Below are 14,432 nucleotides of genomic sequence, written 5' to 3'. Positions count from 1 at the left end.
CTGTAAGTCATTTTCTGACTGAGGTGGTTGAATGTTCGTCAGCTTTTCTCTGTACCCATCAGAGAGTCCCAAGTCCGACGTGACTTGGAAACCCAGATAGTTCACTTGGAACTGTCCGAATTGACATTTCTTGAGGTTTAGCTTCAGACCTGCCTTGGTGAGGTTTTCAACTACTTTTTGTAGCCTTTCTAAGTGTTCTTCTTCTGTGTCATCAGCAATAAAAACATCATCAATGTACACAGTTGCTCCTACGTCCCCCAGTACTTCCATCACTGCTGACTGGAACACATTTGGGGAGTTCTTGTAGCCCTGGGGTAACCTTTGCCACACATAGCTTTTGCCTTTGTGGGTGAATGCAGTTTTACCTTGCGATTGTCTGGCGAGGCGTAGGGAGAAAAATCCATTAGCTAGGTCGATGCAAGACTTGAACTTCTTGACTCGAAGAGTTTTCAGCGCTCCTTGTGGATTGATTAGACTGGCTCGGTTTGCTATTGTTCTCCGATTCAGGGCCTTGAAGTTGATAACTGGCCTCCAACCCCCTCCAGCCGATTCAGGTTTCTTCACCGCCTGGATGGGGCTGTTGGTGATCGGGTTGAGTTCTTCTCTGATGATCTCTAGGGCACCCAGTTCCTTCACGATCTTGTCCATCTCCTCGACTGCTCCTGGGTTCAACGGGTACTGCCGAACAGGTGGGTGAACCCCACCTTCGATGTGATGAACAAACTTTGGGCCCAAATCTCCACAATCGTTTTTGAACCGTGCCACCTGCGCTGTAACGATGATCTCACGCAGCTTCTCTTTCCCAGCCGGGGAGAAGTCACTCTCTTCAAGTTTCTGTTCTGTCACCGTTGGTATGTCGACCGGTTTGTACCAGTCTTGCTTTTCTGATCCTGTTTGGGTCGGGCCGACTTTCACCAATCTTGCTTTCAAGCTTGTCAGCCTTCGCTCCAGTCTGCGATGTGTGCTTTTCTTTTTGCTGAGTTCGTCTAAGTCTTTTACTGTGAGGAGATTGTAGGGACCTTTCACCCACACTACTCCTTTCCAGGTCCCATAGGGCATTTCTTCTATTTTTCCATTAGCAAACTGAACCTTCAGGTGTCCTGCTGTTTTTAGGTCTTTGCGGGTCATAGACACCTCCGCTCCTGTGTCCACCAGGTAGGGTACTCCCTCCACTTTAGCGTAGATTTCGTCCCCCTCCCAGTAGGCATTTTCTAGAATGACCCGCGACCTGGACGCCATTACTTTGGTGACCCTCCGGCCCCGGCTTTACGGGACTCACGGAGGGCCGTCCTCTCTTCTGGGCTCAATTTCCTATACTCCTCATCTGTCAGGAACTGACCTTTTCCTGGCTGGTTTGATGAAGCCGGAGGGTTGGTCGGTTTTCCTTGTGGTCCTGGTGGTTTCTGCTGGAACGGCCGGTTCCGGAAGTTGGATGGCGGTGCTCCTTGTTGAAACGGTCTGCTCTGGAAGTTGGATGGTGGTGCTCCTTGCTGGAACGGTCTGCTCTGGAAGTTGGATGGTGGTGCTCCTTGCTGGAACGGTCTACCCTGGAAGTTAGGTGGTTGTCTGATGTTAATCCTTCCAGGTGGCTTTGCCGGTTGGCTAGCCTCCTTCTTCCTTTTGTCCTCGTAGTACTGCTGTTCCAGGTCGAATCCTTGCACTGCTACATCCATCTGAGCGACTGTTGTGCTTCTCACTGGCAACTTCACGAACACGATCTCTCCTCTGCGTCCTTTTGTCACCTCACGCAGTACCTTCACGTATCTCGCAGGGGAAACGGTCTGCTTAAGTGTGTGCCAAAGCGGTTCCAATCGGCTTCCCCTGTCCAGCCGTCCTCTGGCCCTCTTCACCTGGGACTCTTCATCATCCATGTCCTCCAACACCAGCCTTTCGTAGTTGCTCTGTGCTGAATCTGTTCCAACCATCGGGTCCGAGGTCACGCTGGTCAGCCACAACTTTTTGGCTCCCTCGTGGTTGGTGGTAGACAACACAGTTGGCCAAACATCTTTCAGATACTCCTCATTGTTTTCGTCTGCGTTTTTACTCCTAATCACCAGCCTTAGATTCTTCAACTCGGCGTAAGCATCTTGTCCTGTATTAGCGGCCGGTGGCTGAGCTGACACCTCTGGTTGTCTCACCGGGATTCGCGGTCCTGGCTCCGAAGACGTCGCCTGAGGTTCCTCTTCATCAGCCGACACTTCGTCCAGCTGCTGTTGAGTTTCCCTGGAGTACTTGTAGGCGGCTTTCTTCAGTCGTCGCAGCATCACATCATACATAATTCCAATGTATGCGTTCCTGAAGTTGGTAGTCAGGGAATAGTGTGCTGTCAGGGTGGAGCAGGATGGTGTCATCAGGATGTTAGCCCATTCTCCGATTGTCGCTTCCACCTCGAGCTGCACCCGATCTCCCAATCTGCTGGCCCATCCTGCCGGGATCTGGTACTCGGTCTGGCCGACCTCGGGTACATACGTACGCCGTCCGTCCTTAGCCTGCACTGGACCCCAGGTCACGTCTCTTGCCAGTCTTTCAGAAGGTTTCTCGATGTCAAAGGTTTCCATTTCTTTCTTCTTACCCCGGTGCTGTCCTGTTCGGAGTGCCTTGTGCTCTGTCGGTGGTTGCTTCGGGTCGGAGAAGACACTGCCGTGATCACTTTCTTCTTCTTCTTCTCCAGGATGCTCGATTTCCGGCTGCTCCTCTTCGTCCTCCGAGTCGCTGAGGTCCTCATACTGCCGTTGTCGAAGAGGTTCTCTCCCAGGGGAGTTCAGCGGTCGAATCTTAGCTGGTTTCATCGGTCCTTCTTCTTTCGGGACCGTCGGCTGCTCATTCTTGACTCTTCCCACATTGGGTTTTTTCAGTTCACTGCGGCTCTCTTCAAACGAGAACTCCTTAACGTACCTTGCTGCGGAGGACCCTGGGTCAACAGGTGCCTCCTTTATCTTTATCCTGGGTGGCTGCACGGCCTTGTCTTTACCTTTCTGGGTGGTGTTTGAAACCTCACTCTGGGGAATTTTTAAGGGATATTTCTTGATTTCTTGTGATGGGTGGCTAATGCGGCATTGCTCCTCCATCTCGGCCGCCAATTTCACCCCTTGCTCAGTGCGGAGTCGATGTAGACGGGGGTCAACCACCACCACCACTTCTTTGAACACAAAGAAATGGCTGTTGTTCTTAGCTATATTCACCACCCCGTTCTCTGCAATCGATCTGGCGGTGTCCCTTGGCAGATCCGGCGATCTCAGTCCTTGTACACTCACTATCACTCTTCTCATGCATTCGTTGCTGGCTGCCGTCAGGCCCCGCTCGAGTCCGTGCCACATCTTCTTCCGGTACTCATCTAAACTCTCTCCTTTTCGGTAGATGTCAATCGGGACCAGGATTACAGCACCATAAGGGAGACTATAGCCGTTCATCAAGACTACTTCCCCCCTTGTTTTTGGGCTACAGCTAGCTTCCAGCAATCTTAAATCTGTTTTGTAACATTGCCCTGCTTGGTCCGCAAGGCTGTGTCTGAATTTTCGATTGTGGATCTTGTATCGGTCACTGGCGAACACAATCAGTCCGTCACCTTCAAGATCCCATATTCTTCCAATAACCTGATAAATCCGGAGTCCGGTCTGCAGTCCAAAGTTGCTGGCCCCCGGTGGTATTTTGGCTAATTCTCGGGCCATCCTCCAGGTGTCCGATTTCTGAGTCTTCTTCTTGGGGCGGCCGGGGCCCCGCAGCTCCTCGTCCGATTCCTCTTCGTCTTCGTCGGAGCTGTTATCCGCCGGAGTCTTTGTGGGTGGCAGTGGAGGCCTCCTCTCCGTGCTGTGGACTCGGGGATGAAACCCGAGCTCCGGGTCCCGTTGAGGGGACCATTCTTTGACTGCATCCTCCCACTGCTCCTCTGTGAGACAGCCGACGAGCTGTCCCTCGGGGTCGTCCTCATTGGCCGGTGCAGGTGGGATGCCCTTGTTCCGCGATGGACCCGGTGGAGCTGAGGGACCCTCATCGTTGTCGTCGCTGCCGCTGTCGCTGCTGTCACCACCGTCGTTGTCGTCGCTGCCGCCCGTCAGGTCTATCAGAACCCTCGAAGGTTGCTCCCGCTGGTGAGTCGGTGTCGTGGCTCTGCTGGGCAGTCGGGACGGAGCCTCGGCCACCTCCGACCCTGCCTCTTCGAGGGCCTGCTCCTTCTTCTTGGTTTCCTTGTAGGTCAGGAGCCTCTGTAGGGCCTCCTTGCATTCTTTGTACTGACTCACCCCCTTAACGAGATGGTTCACCAGGATCCCGTCGATGCCTGCTGCCAAAGTAGCGGTTTTTACTACTCTGTCGTACTTTTCAGAGGGGCTGTAGACAATCCGCAACTCGCCAACCGTCCATCCCTCCAGGAGCCCGGCGAACCATTCCAGCCACTCTTTAACCTCCGGCTTCTTGGCAACTTTCACCGGGCATTTGACGACCCCCAATCGGTGACCATCCCTAAGCCGGGAGCAGTAGTACATCTGAGTCTGTATCAAGTATTTCATTGTGTCCGGAGCAGTGTCCTGATTGTAGTGAGATTCAAAGAACCTCTTTTTATTCGTCTCAGTCCAGGATTCTAATCCATCACCGAGCAATATTAACATTACCGGTAAGTGTGACAATGTGGATTGGGAAAGAAGGGATTGACGATTTTTCCCGCCTTGGCTGATGTCGCTTGCCTCTTTCCCCATTGCCGGCTTTTGCAGGGAATTCAGTTCCCCTCCTTCTTCTTCCTCACTCATAGTTGTCTTTGTCTTCGAGTCGCCTATCCCCCAAAGCCTCTCTTTGCGCTTTCGAGTAGGGATGGGTCCAGGCTGTGTTGGCTACTGGCTTCACTGTCTGGATCTGGTCATTCCATCCTCAGTAGAAGCTTTCCCTCACCTGTATGCTATACAGTTACTGTGAGGGTTGTGGCTGATGGCCTTGTCAGTCACCACTAACTCTCTTCCCTAAGAGTTAGCAACCCAAGTGAGCTATTCAGAGTCTCACATCTGTCTTTACCGACTTGGTGTCTTTGGGGCCCGCCTACTCAGTTGTGCGCCGCCCCACGTTGGGCGCCATGTAGGTTATCCTGCAATAGTCAGCCCCGCCCACTCCTCACTACTCCCCAGGGCTGCCTACTGACCAGTTCTCCGTCTAACAGGTCCGGAAAATCTCTGAGTCCTGGGTATTACCCTAAGAGTACTCTATAAGAGATAATCTATTTAAACTGGTGGCGAAAGTGATTCGTCTAGCTCTAACTACCTCCAATCCAGAAGTTATGACCCTTTACAGTTAAGAAACAATCAGCTGAGTAGCCCTCGCAGCTGCATAATTCCAATAACCACTTCTGTTAACGGTAGCCCACTTTCTAAATCATAACTTGCACTTGGAATCGGCTAGATTATGTTTAGTGACTTAGATGTAAGTCCCAGGGTCATTATTTACTCTCACCAAAGGAAATTATGAAGCCTCCTATTTACCGGAATCATGTACATTAGTTTTACCTTGATTAAAAGAACTGGACAAAGATTAAAAGACTCTATTAATTCCAATGTCCACCAACCTCATCAGAATTTTATAGTATAAATTTATTAAGCAAGCTTAAGCAGGGATATGCGACATACAGATCAATAATCAATTGTAAATAGTTCAAAAACAGTGTAATAAGATTTACATGTACAATCACATTACTCTATCTCCTTTCCCTAACTTTTAAGTCGCACGTTCTGAAATGGAGTTTCAATGAGCAGATTCAACTCATACCCAAAAGATGGTGGATCTTTTGGCAACAGGAATTTCTTGCGTCCTTGGTTGAGGTCTTTGCCTGGTGTGGGAAAAACCCTCCTCAGAAAGGAAGCAAAGCAGAAAGGGTCTGAATCCTTTTGCAGAACCCAGTTCTTTATCCCTGAGGGACCTTTGTCCTTCCTCCAAGACTTGTTGCAGAGTTTGGGAATGCTGGGTTGAGACGAGACCAGCGGTCGAATAAAGAACCAGAGATGGGTCGATGGAACCCAGTCCTTTCTTAGCGGTGTGAAGTCCGAGCTTCCCCGTGGTTCTGAAGTGCGGTCCGTAGCTTAATCTGCTCCTCTGTGAGTTGTTTCTCCTTCTGCGCCGCCGGACTGGGAACAGCTGGTTCCTCTTTTCGGTCCCTTTTTATACATTTCCCCACCCTGTGTGTGTATGGGAGGATTTGGTCTACGTGACTTTCTCCACATCTGCTGTCTCTCATGAAAAAGCCCCTACATTTCTCAACCCGCTTGCCGACCACAGTGGAAATTCCTGTACTTCTCCTTTCTCCCTGTGCTTCTTGGCCATCTGCTCAGAACTACTTGCGACATTTCCTGTTTTCAGAGCTGTACTGCACATTCGTCTCTTCTATATTCTATAACTCACTTTATCTATTAAAACTCAGTAAACACATTCAACCTCTTGTTAAATTGATTTCAGATGATTATAACTTCATATTCATTGAAAATAAATCACATCTTTTCCATGTTGTTAATCATTACCATAATCATTACATATTTAAGTCATTACAGATCATTAATCAGAGATTCTTTGCAGAAAGTTATGGAGTGATTACTTATACTCATAGTATTCAGACTTATTCAACTTAATTAACTTTTAATCAAACTACAGGATTACTTTATTTCTTCCAAGCCATTATGCATCTTTTTCTGCGTGTGCCTGGAAAGATCTCATACCCTTATGCCAGTTTTCTTGACAGGATGGCACATCAATGCGAGCTGTGGCAAGAAGGTTTGCTGTGTCTGTCAGCGTAGTGTCCAGAGGCTGGAGGCGCTACCAGGAGACAGGCCAGTACACCAGGAGACGTGGAGGAGGCCGTAGGAGGGCAACAACCCAGCAGCAGGACCGCTACCTCTGCCCTTGTGCAAGAAGGAACAGGAGGAGCACTGCCAGAGCCCTGCAAAATGACCTCCAGCAGGCCACAAATGTGCATGTGTCTGCACAAACGGTTAGAAACCGACTCCATGAGGATGGTATGAGGGCCCGACGTCCACAGATGGGGGTTGTGCTCACAGCCCAACACCGTGCAGGACGCTTGGCATTTGCCAGAGAACACCAGGATTGGCAAATTCGCCACTGGCGCCTTGTGCTCTTCACAGATGAAAGCAGGTTCACACTGAGCACATGTGACAGATGTGACAGTCTCTGGAGACGCCATGGAGAGCGGTCTGCTGCCTGCAACATCCTTCAGCATGACCGGTTCGGCAGTGGGTCAGTAATGGTGTGGGGTGGCATTTCTTTGGAGGGCTGCACAGCCCTCCATGTGCTCACCAGAGGTAGCCTGACTGCCATTAGGTACCGAGATGAGATCCTCAGACCCCTTGTGAGACCATATGCTGGTGCGGTTGGCCCTGGGTTCCTCCTAATGCAGGACAATGCTAGACCTCATGTGGCTAGAGTGTGTCAGCAGTTCCTGCAAGATGAAGGCATTGAAGCTATGGACTGGCCAGCCCGTTCCCCAGACCTGAATCCGATTGAGCACATCTGGGACATCATGTCTCGCTCCATCCACCAACGTCACATTGCACCACAGACTGTCCAGGAGTTGGCGGATGCTTTAGTCCAGATCTGGGAGGAGATCCCTCAGGAAACCATCCGCCACCTCATCAGGAGCATGCCCAGGCGTTGTAGGGAGGTCATACAGGCACGTGGAGGCCACACACAATACTGAGCCTCATTTTGACTTGTTTTAAGGACATTACATTAAAGTTGGATCAGAGTGTAGTGTTATTTCACTTTAATTTTGTGTGTGGCTCCAAATCCAGGCCTCCATTGGTTAATAAATTTGATTTCCATTGATGATTTTTGTGTGATTTTGTTGTCAGCACATTCAACTTTGTACAGAACAAAGTATTCAATGAGAATATTTCTTTCATTCAGATCTAGGATGTGTTATTTGAGTGTTCCCTTTATTTTTTTGAGCAGTGTATATATAGGCACAGCCGTTTGTCCCTCCCACGCCCAAATGGGGGATCAATTTACAATCTAGTGGCAAATTACAAACATTTGTGTTTTGGGAGATTCCACACATCATTTTATGAAAGTCACACTCTTTTTACTTTCTAACATGAAAGAGACTGGGTTGAAAACCTGTGGATTGAACGACAATTCCCATCTGTGTGAAGCAGGATGATCTGTGTGAGTACAACAAAACTCAAATACTCTTAACTCAAAACAAATTGTATTAAAGTTTTCTTTCCCCTACATATAGATAAAGTGTTATGGTGAAAGCTGTAATGCTCCATTTGTGAAAGTAAAACTGTTAGGCTTCTTTGTGGCACAAGTCTGATTGCTATACAGACAGGACACATTAAAATAGTCATATAAATCAAATAACACTAAACTTTTGGATTGTAACATGACAAAAAGTACAACATCTAAAGGCGTGCATTCTTTATTAAAGAATTTTCTTGCCTGGGAAACATATTTTTTTTGTTTTCAGATGGCATACACAGTATGTGGTGCACTAAACTCTCTGCCTTCATACAGCCCGATAAACATTTCCAAATCCCGTCTCTCCAAGAACTCAACTGCGATTGTTTTCCAGCTCTAACAACAGTGACACTCTGATTAAAAATTGTTTGTTGCCATTTCTTTCCAAATAAGCTCTTTCAGACGTATAGCCTGACTCCTGACACCAGCCACAAGTCAGTGACCCTGTGCAGCTTGTAGGGAAGGTTACACACCAGAGCCTGTTGATTGGCTAGCTTGTACAGGCCTGATTTCCCCACTGGCAACGTGACTCCCGGTGGACACATGCAGACCTGTTCCGGAGCCCAAACACAAATTTACATTTATATGAAAGGAGCTGGAGAGGAGAGGTACACGCAGGACAAATCCTGTTGCATTTCCAGAGTGCAGTGTGAAGGTCTGAGTAGCGTGCAAGACGCTCGCACAAATGGACTGTGGAGGGAGAAATTCAGTTTACCTCTGAAGGAGCGACTTAAAGGTGTCACATAGAGGGGAGTCACAGAGTGCACAGTGGGCTGCTGTGGAACCAAATAAACTGCAGAACACTGCAGCAGCTGCGAAGCCAGACAGAGGAAAAGCCGAGAAGAAGAAGAGGAAGAAAATCCTCACAGAGGGTAAACAGCAAAGAAGTCTGACAGAAAAATTACTTCTTTTTTTTTTTTCTTTTTCAAAAAACAGAAAGACATTAAAGGTGTCTGCAGTAGTGGGCTGAGAAAAGCTTTCAAAGCAACATATTGGTGAGTTTTCGAGTCCGGCATTTTTAAAAACTCTTTGGATGGTTCTGAAAGGTCATAGGAAGTGAGCAGTGGCCTGTGAAGGCTCGGTTTGCTGAATCACACCAGGAACTACGAAAGAAACAAAAACCGATGATCAACTGTCAGATTTAACAAAAGAAACGTGAAATTTTCTGTTTTCTCCTTTTCACCTAAAATATGAAGCGCTTTCACCAACACATTATCACAGCTGTGCCCATAACACAAAAGGATAAACAAAAAATCACTCAAGGGGACCAAATAGAAAAGGAGTCAAGTAAATTATGTTTTAATCTTTTTCCTTAGATTTTACCAAGAAATAAACGGCGCTTATAGACTTACGTGTACTCAGACATCCCTCTACTCAAAATGACACACATTTTCAATAGGTTCACTCTTTTGTGATAAAAAAAGAAAATGTGATGACAAATTAATATGTTGTGGATTATTATTTAGACTTATTTCTGGACACATATAGTTGGTGGAATGACAGATCAGAGTGAAAAGCAAGCTAGATAATCCAAAAATATTTTTCAACATAAGAATTTGAAATTCTTAAGTTGTCATTTATCAACACTAGGATGTACAGTGCCATGAAAAATGATTCACTCCCTTACAGATTCCTTCAGATCACATTTTAATTTTAAAGAGAAATTGAAACTTGTGTCTGTAAAAGCCAGGCTACGAAGAGTAAAATGCACAATGAGCGTGTTTATCTGAGAACTCCAACTTTGCTTAGCTGGCGTTTAGTAATCCAACATTGTGTATATTTGTTTCAAAAGAATTTCGGTATCTTTGAAATTGCTCAGATCTTTATCTTTATCTTTACTTGAAGTCAAGTTAGGATAGGAAGAAACAATACTCAAACTCTGGCCTTTTATTTTACAAGCTTTTAAAATAACTAGCTCCAACTTTTTCCTAACTGTGGTACTCTATAGTGCTGCAACCTTCCAGTGAACGCCTGCCACGGGGAAAGCTAGAAAAAGCCCCATTTGAGTGGACGATTTAGCTTACCTGACAGGTAGATGTTGTCTCCCGCTGAGATGACACTGAAGAACTCGCGGTCGTAGAAGGGCAGGCTGGCCAGCGGGTACCACTTACTGTTCTGGGGGTTAAAGCATGTGACTGCTGTCAGGGAGCGCTGGCTCATCCCAATGGCCTGTCGCCCTCCCAACAGCACTATCACCTCCGCTACACCTACGGGACAAAGCAGGAGAGAGAGAGGAGAAAGCAGGTTTATTGGGAGAGGATTCCAGCAGTAAATGAGGGTAAGATTGAGTAAGGTGCAAAAGCAGCAAGAAGCCACGGTGCTTTGTCGGGTGTTGTTGGATGCTGATGTAATTGAGGCGGAACCGACTAACACACACAAACGAGGCAGAGACAAAAAGGTTTGCTTGGGATGCAGCAGGCCTCGAGTCAATAAGCTTGTTGGGGAATGCTAAATGCAAAACAGCAAAGTTTCCTCCCGGTCACTACGACTGGGTAAATGGGAAAGCGTAACTCAATTAACAAGACTGATGGGCCTGCCATACGCGTGGTCGCCGCCCAGTTCAACTCCTACACATCCTAATGGCGCTAACAATGAATTCACTCGTCCACACGCACATGCAGAAACAGAAAGTTTTTTTTTTTTGTTTTTTTTTAAATAGCAATGGAGGATCACAAAATCAATAGGCAAATCAATTTAGGTACATTTATGTTGAGGTGGACTCGCTTAATTGGGAACGCACTCGAAACTCGTTCAGTCCACCAGACCTTATAAACATGCACACATACAGCCGGTGGATAAAGACACCAGTCTTCTAAAACCTGCGCTCACACACACACACACACACACGTTGGCAGGCTGCCACGTGTGTCCTCAGGTCCTCTCGGTTTGCAGCACCAGCAGGCTCCAGCGAGCAGGCAGAGCGACCAGACAAAAATAAGCTGTGTGTTTGTAAGCAGCAGGCAGGCGGGTGGGTAAAGGGAAGCAAGCCAGGGAGGGAGCGGATAAGGAGAGACTGATACAGGGCCCGAAAACAGAAAGACATTTAAAAAAAAAGAAAAAGAAATGAAGGGAAAAATAAATGTACGAGATGGAATGCTAATCTTCCAAAAGTCCAGGATAAGTCTAACCACGAGTTTTGGCTTTTTGGATCAATACTCTCTCCTGACCTACTGTACCCACAGGCAGGCAGAGGAGTTTTCCATAACGTATACGTCTTTAGGCAGAAATTCTTATGTTTTTACGCTTCCACTTTTTTCAAAGTAAAGCAGACTTTTTTTTTTAAGGGAAAAACATCTATATAAAAAACTACATTGTGCTTGGCTGAAACTGAGTAAACAAACCGCTGCCTCAGAAATATCCTGGACAACCAGCTCAGACTTAGTGGACAGCTTAGAGCTGCCTGACGCCTTTTCCTCCAGGGATTAAAAATAAATAAAAAATACGCCTGCATATGATGAAAACTAAAGTGACGGTTAAAGAAGAAGTTGTGACTCTGTCATGGTAAACATGAAGCATGAAGGTCTTGTACACAATAACAAAATGTAGAGGGTGTGAGTTTGTTTTTTCTCACAGATTGTCGCCCTGCCTGGTAGTGTATGAAAATCCTGGTAACATAGACTGAATCCTATTTCACTCCTTTGCCCCTCATTCTCAGCCCTCAACTTACATTTCCTAAAGAGGAAATAGTATTTTTATTTTTAAAATATGTGTTCAGAAGAATAAAGGCAACGGGATTTAGGCTAAAGTATGGTTTCATTTTAATATAATGCTGCCGTCAAACACGTACGCAATATGTAACTATGTTTGAACAATGACAAGTCTGATTTTTTTTAACAACTATAGCCTGTATACTACAATATACTATATGGTATTTCTTTTGTAAATAAATTAGTAGTGCATTAATAGTTTAAACACTTTATTTCAAATATATTAAAGCACTATAACTTTTAAGTAAGATAGTTTTAGCTAGCTTAGTGATGGCACTGAAGCTAAAGTCAAAAGTACGGCTAGCTGGCTGAACTTCTTATCCGTGAGGCTAATGAATGTCACATCTTAGCTGAGACTGTCAACTAATTCACTAATACTAGCTAAAAATGAGTTGATTTTGAACTTTTTTTTGGTCTTTTAAGTTGTTAACCTTGCATAATTTCAAACTGTTTGCTAGAATGCACTGTCCCTGTTTCTTCATGATAGTAAACTACAACTTTTGCCCAGGTAAAAGGGTAAATGATCTTCAATTACCCAGTTTTGTCAAAGCAAAAGCTAGCATGGAGATGAACAATTTATTCAAACAAACATCGGCTTATTGGTTGTGAAGAAGTTTAACTTTCTTAGAAATACATTTGCGAACAAGAAATCCTATGATCTTACCATGACGACGTACATGCTTTCATTTCAAATATTTATTCAAATCTAACCAAATAAAAACAACAATGCTTTTGGTTAAATTCTAACAATTAATTCATTCTATAACCCCAATGTTTTACATTCTGACAAATCTAGGTCCTTGGACTACCGTCCAGAAGACCATTGATGTTCTGTTAATAAATAAGAGTTCATTTTTATGGGACAGCAGAAGATATGGCAGCTGTGATTTGGCAAAAAAAATATCAGTGGGTAAACAGACTCTTTGTCTTTGCTCTCAGGAGCTTTTACCCGCACATCCCAACACACACATATCATCTCCCATCCTGACTGAGTTCTCATTGTTCTCCTCCGTGATTAGTTTGCTGCTAACATGTCTGCGCTCCATTTCAGCTTTATTGGATTTTGAAAGTATGACTATTTCCCTCGCTTTTCTCTGACGGCGTTTTTCAAATCTCCTTTAATCTCAATTTCTCTCATCCAGCTCGTTGTTTCACTTCACTCATATTGACTGTCGCAGCAGAGCTTCTGTTTGAACACAATGGCGATTCATTTTCTCTTGACTCATCCGTCAGTCAATGCTCTACTTTTTTTAGCTGTTCTTATAATGTATGTGCTTTTACCCTTTAAGCTCAAACAAAATCACTTTCGTCAGACAAGGAAAAAGAAAAACCCTGGCATTTCCACACATTTCTTTTTCCGTTTAATCCTAAAATTTAACGCAAGCCCATTCTTTGATGACAAACTGCAGAGCAGCCGTTTCTATTGTCTGCTCAGTCCCCACAGCAACTAATTAGGCCAACTTAAGCAATTTCGCATGACGCCTCAAAAACGCTGAACTAAATGTGCCTACGCACACGCAGGTGTTTGTGATCACCTCGTGCACACATGCGTGAATGTTCTCTGCACGTTCCGCTCGACTGGACACGTCAGTAAGAGTCCACATCTGGGCGCCGCGGCTGCTGCGTGGCTCTGACCCCTGAAGCCCCGGACACATTCAGAAGCTAACACAAACCAGCACCGGCCTGTCAGAACGCGGCCAAACACAAGAGGGGCGCTGCTGACGGGAAGCCACGGCATCCGATCAGATGGCTTGGTGTGCGTGCGTGGGTGTGCGTGTGCGCATGTATGTTTTTCTCAGACAACAAGCCCCTCCCAGGGATGGCTGTCAGTCAGCCTAAGGTTTGATGGGAGTTAGGTACAGGGATGAAGGGATGGAGAATGGTACGATGGAGAGAAGTGTTTGGGGATGAAGGGATAACTGAGACTTGACAGCTCTCTTTTTTTTTTTCTCCCCCATTTTCTGACAGAATTTATACCCATGGCAGTTTGGGGAGAGAATTTCTCCTTCTCCTCATTGTTACTGACCTTTTCTGATATTGTAGTAATATTTTTAGCCTGTCTTTGGTACTGAGGTCTTGAGCCCCACATTTCCATTCGTAAATCCAGTTCCTAGAAAACCTTTAGAAGGAAAATATTTAAAAAAATTTTTTTTGTCCTTCACACATTTCCTACCAAAATGTGTCAAAATATAGAAGTCAGTATCAGCTGGCTCTGGGTTTCATGGGTAAACGAAGCATTATGCATTTATTTACCACCAGATTATCTGTACTGTTCTGCTATTCAGTCTGAAAAAAGCAAAACCACAAAAGGACACAAATGTTGGTACATTTAAAAAAATCCAGGTAACCAAGAAGGATGATAAACATCAATTTATAAAAAGCATAAACTCAATAGTGAGTCACTAGTGCAACCATAGGAATTAGCCGAGCTCAATTAGCTCGGTCAGATTGGGTGGAGAGCATCTGAACATGAATTTTTTAATCTCGACACAGATTCACAGG

The 14,432-nt window shown here is 45.8% G+C and overlaps 1 protein-coding gene across 3 annotated transcripts in view; it reads right to left on the bottom strand.

Moving 5' to 3' along the window:
* klhl29 (kelch like family member 29) overlaps positions 1–14,432 on the bottom strand; it is a 287,833-nt gene that overhangs the window by 63,224 nt on the left and 210,177 nt on the right. For all 3 annotated transcript variants that reach the window (XM_032584680.1, XM_032584681.1, XM_032584683.1), the window contains one exon: positions 10,248–10,430. In XM_032584680.1, the coding sequence (XP_032440571.1) occupies positions 10,248–10,430 (183 nt within the window). The remainder of the gene's footprint in view (positions 1–10,247; positions 10,431–14,432) is intronic.

Source organism: Xiphophorus hellerii, chromosome 15 (assembly GCF_003331165.1).
Source record: "Xiphophorus hellerii strain 12219 chromosome 15, Xiphophorus_hellerii-4.1, whole genome shotgun sequence".
NCBI classification, from domain to species: Eukaryota; Metazoa; Chordata; class Actinopteri; order Cyprinodontiformes; family Poeciliidae; genus Xiphophorus; species Xiphophorus hellerii.
Note: the sequence above shows the minus strand (reverse complement) of the source record. Positions and strands in the feature narration are given on the sequence as shown.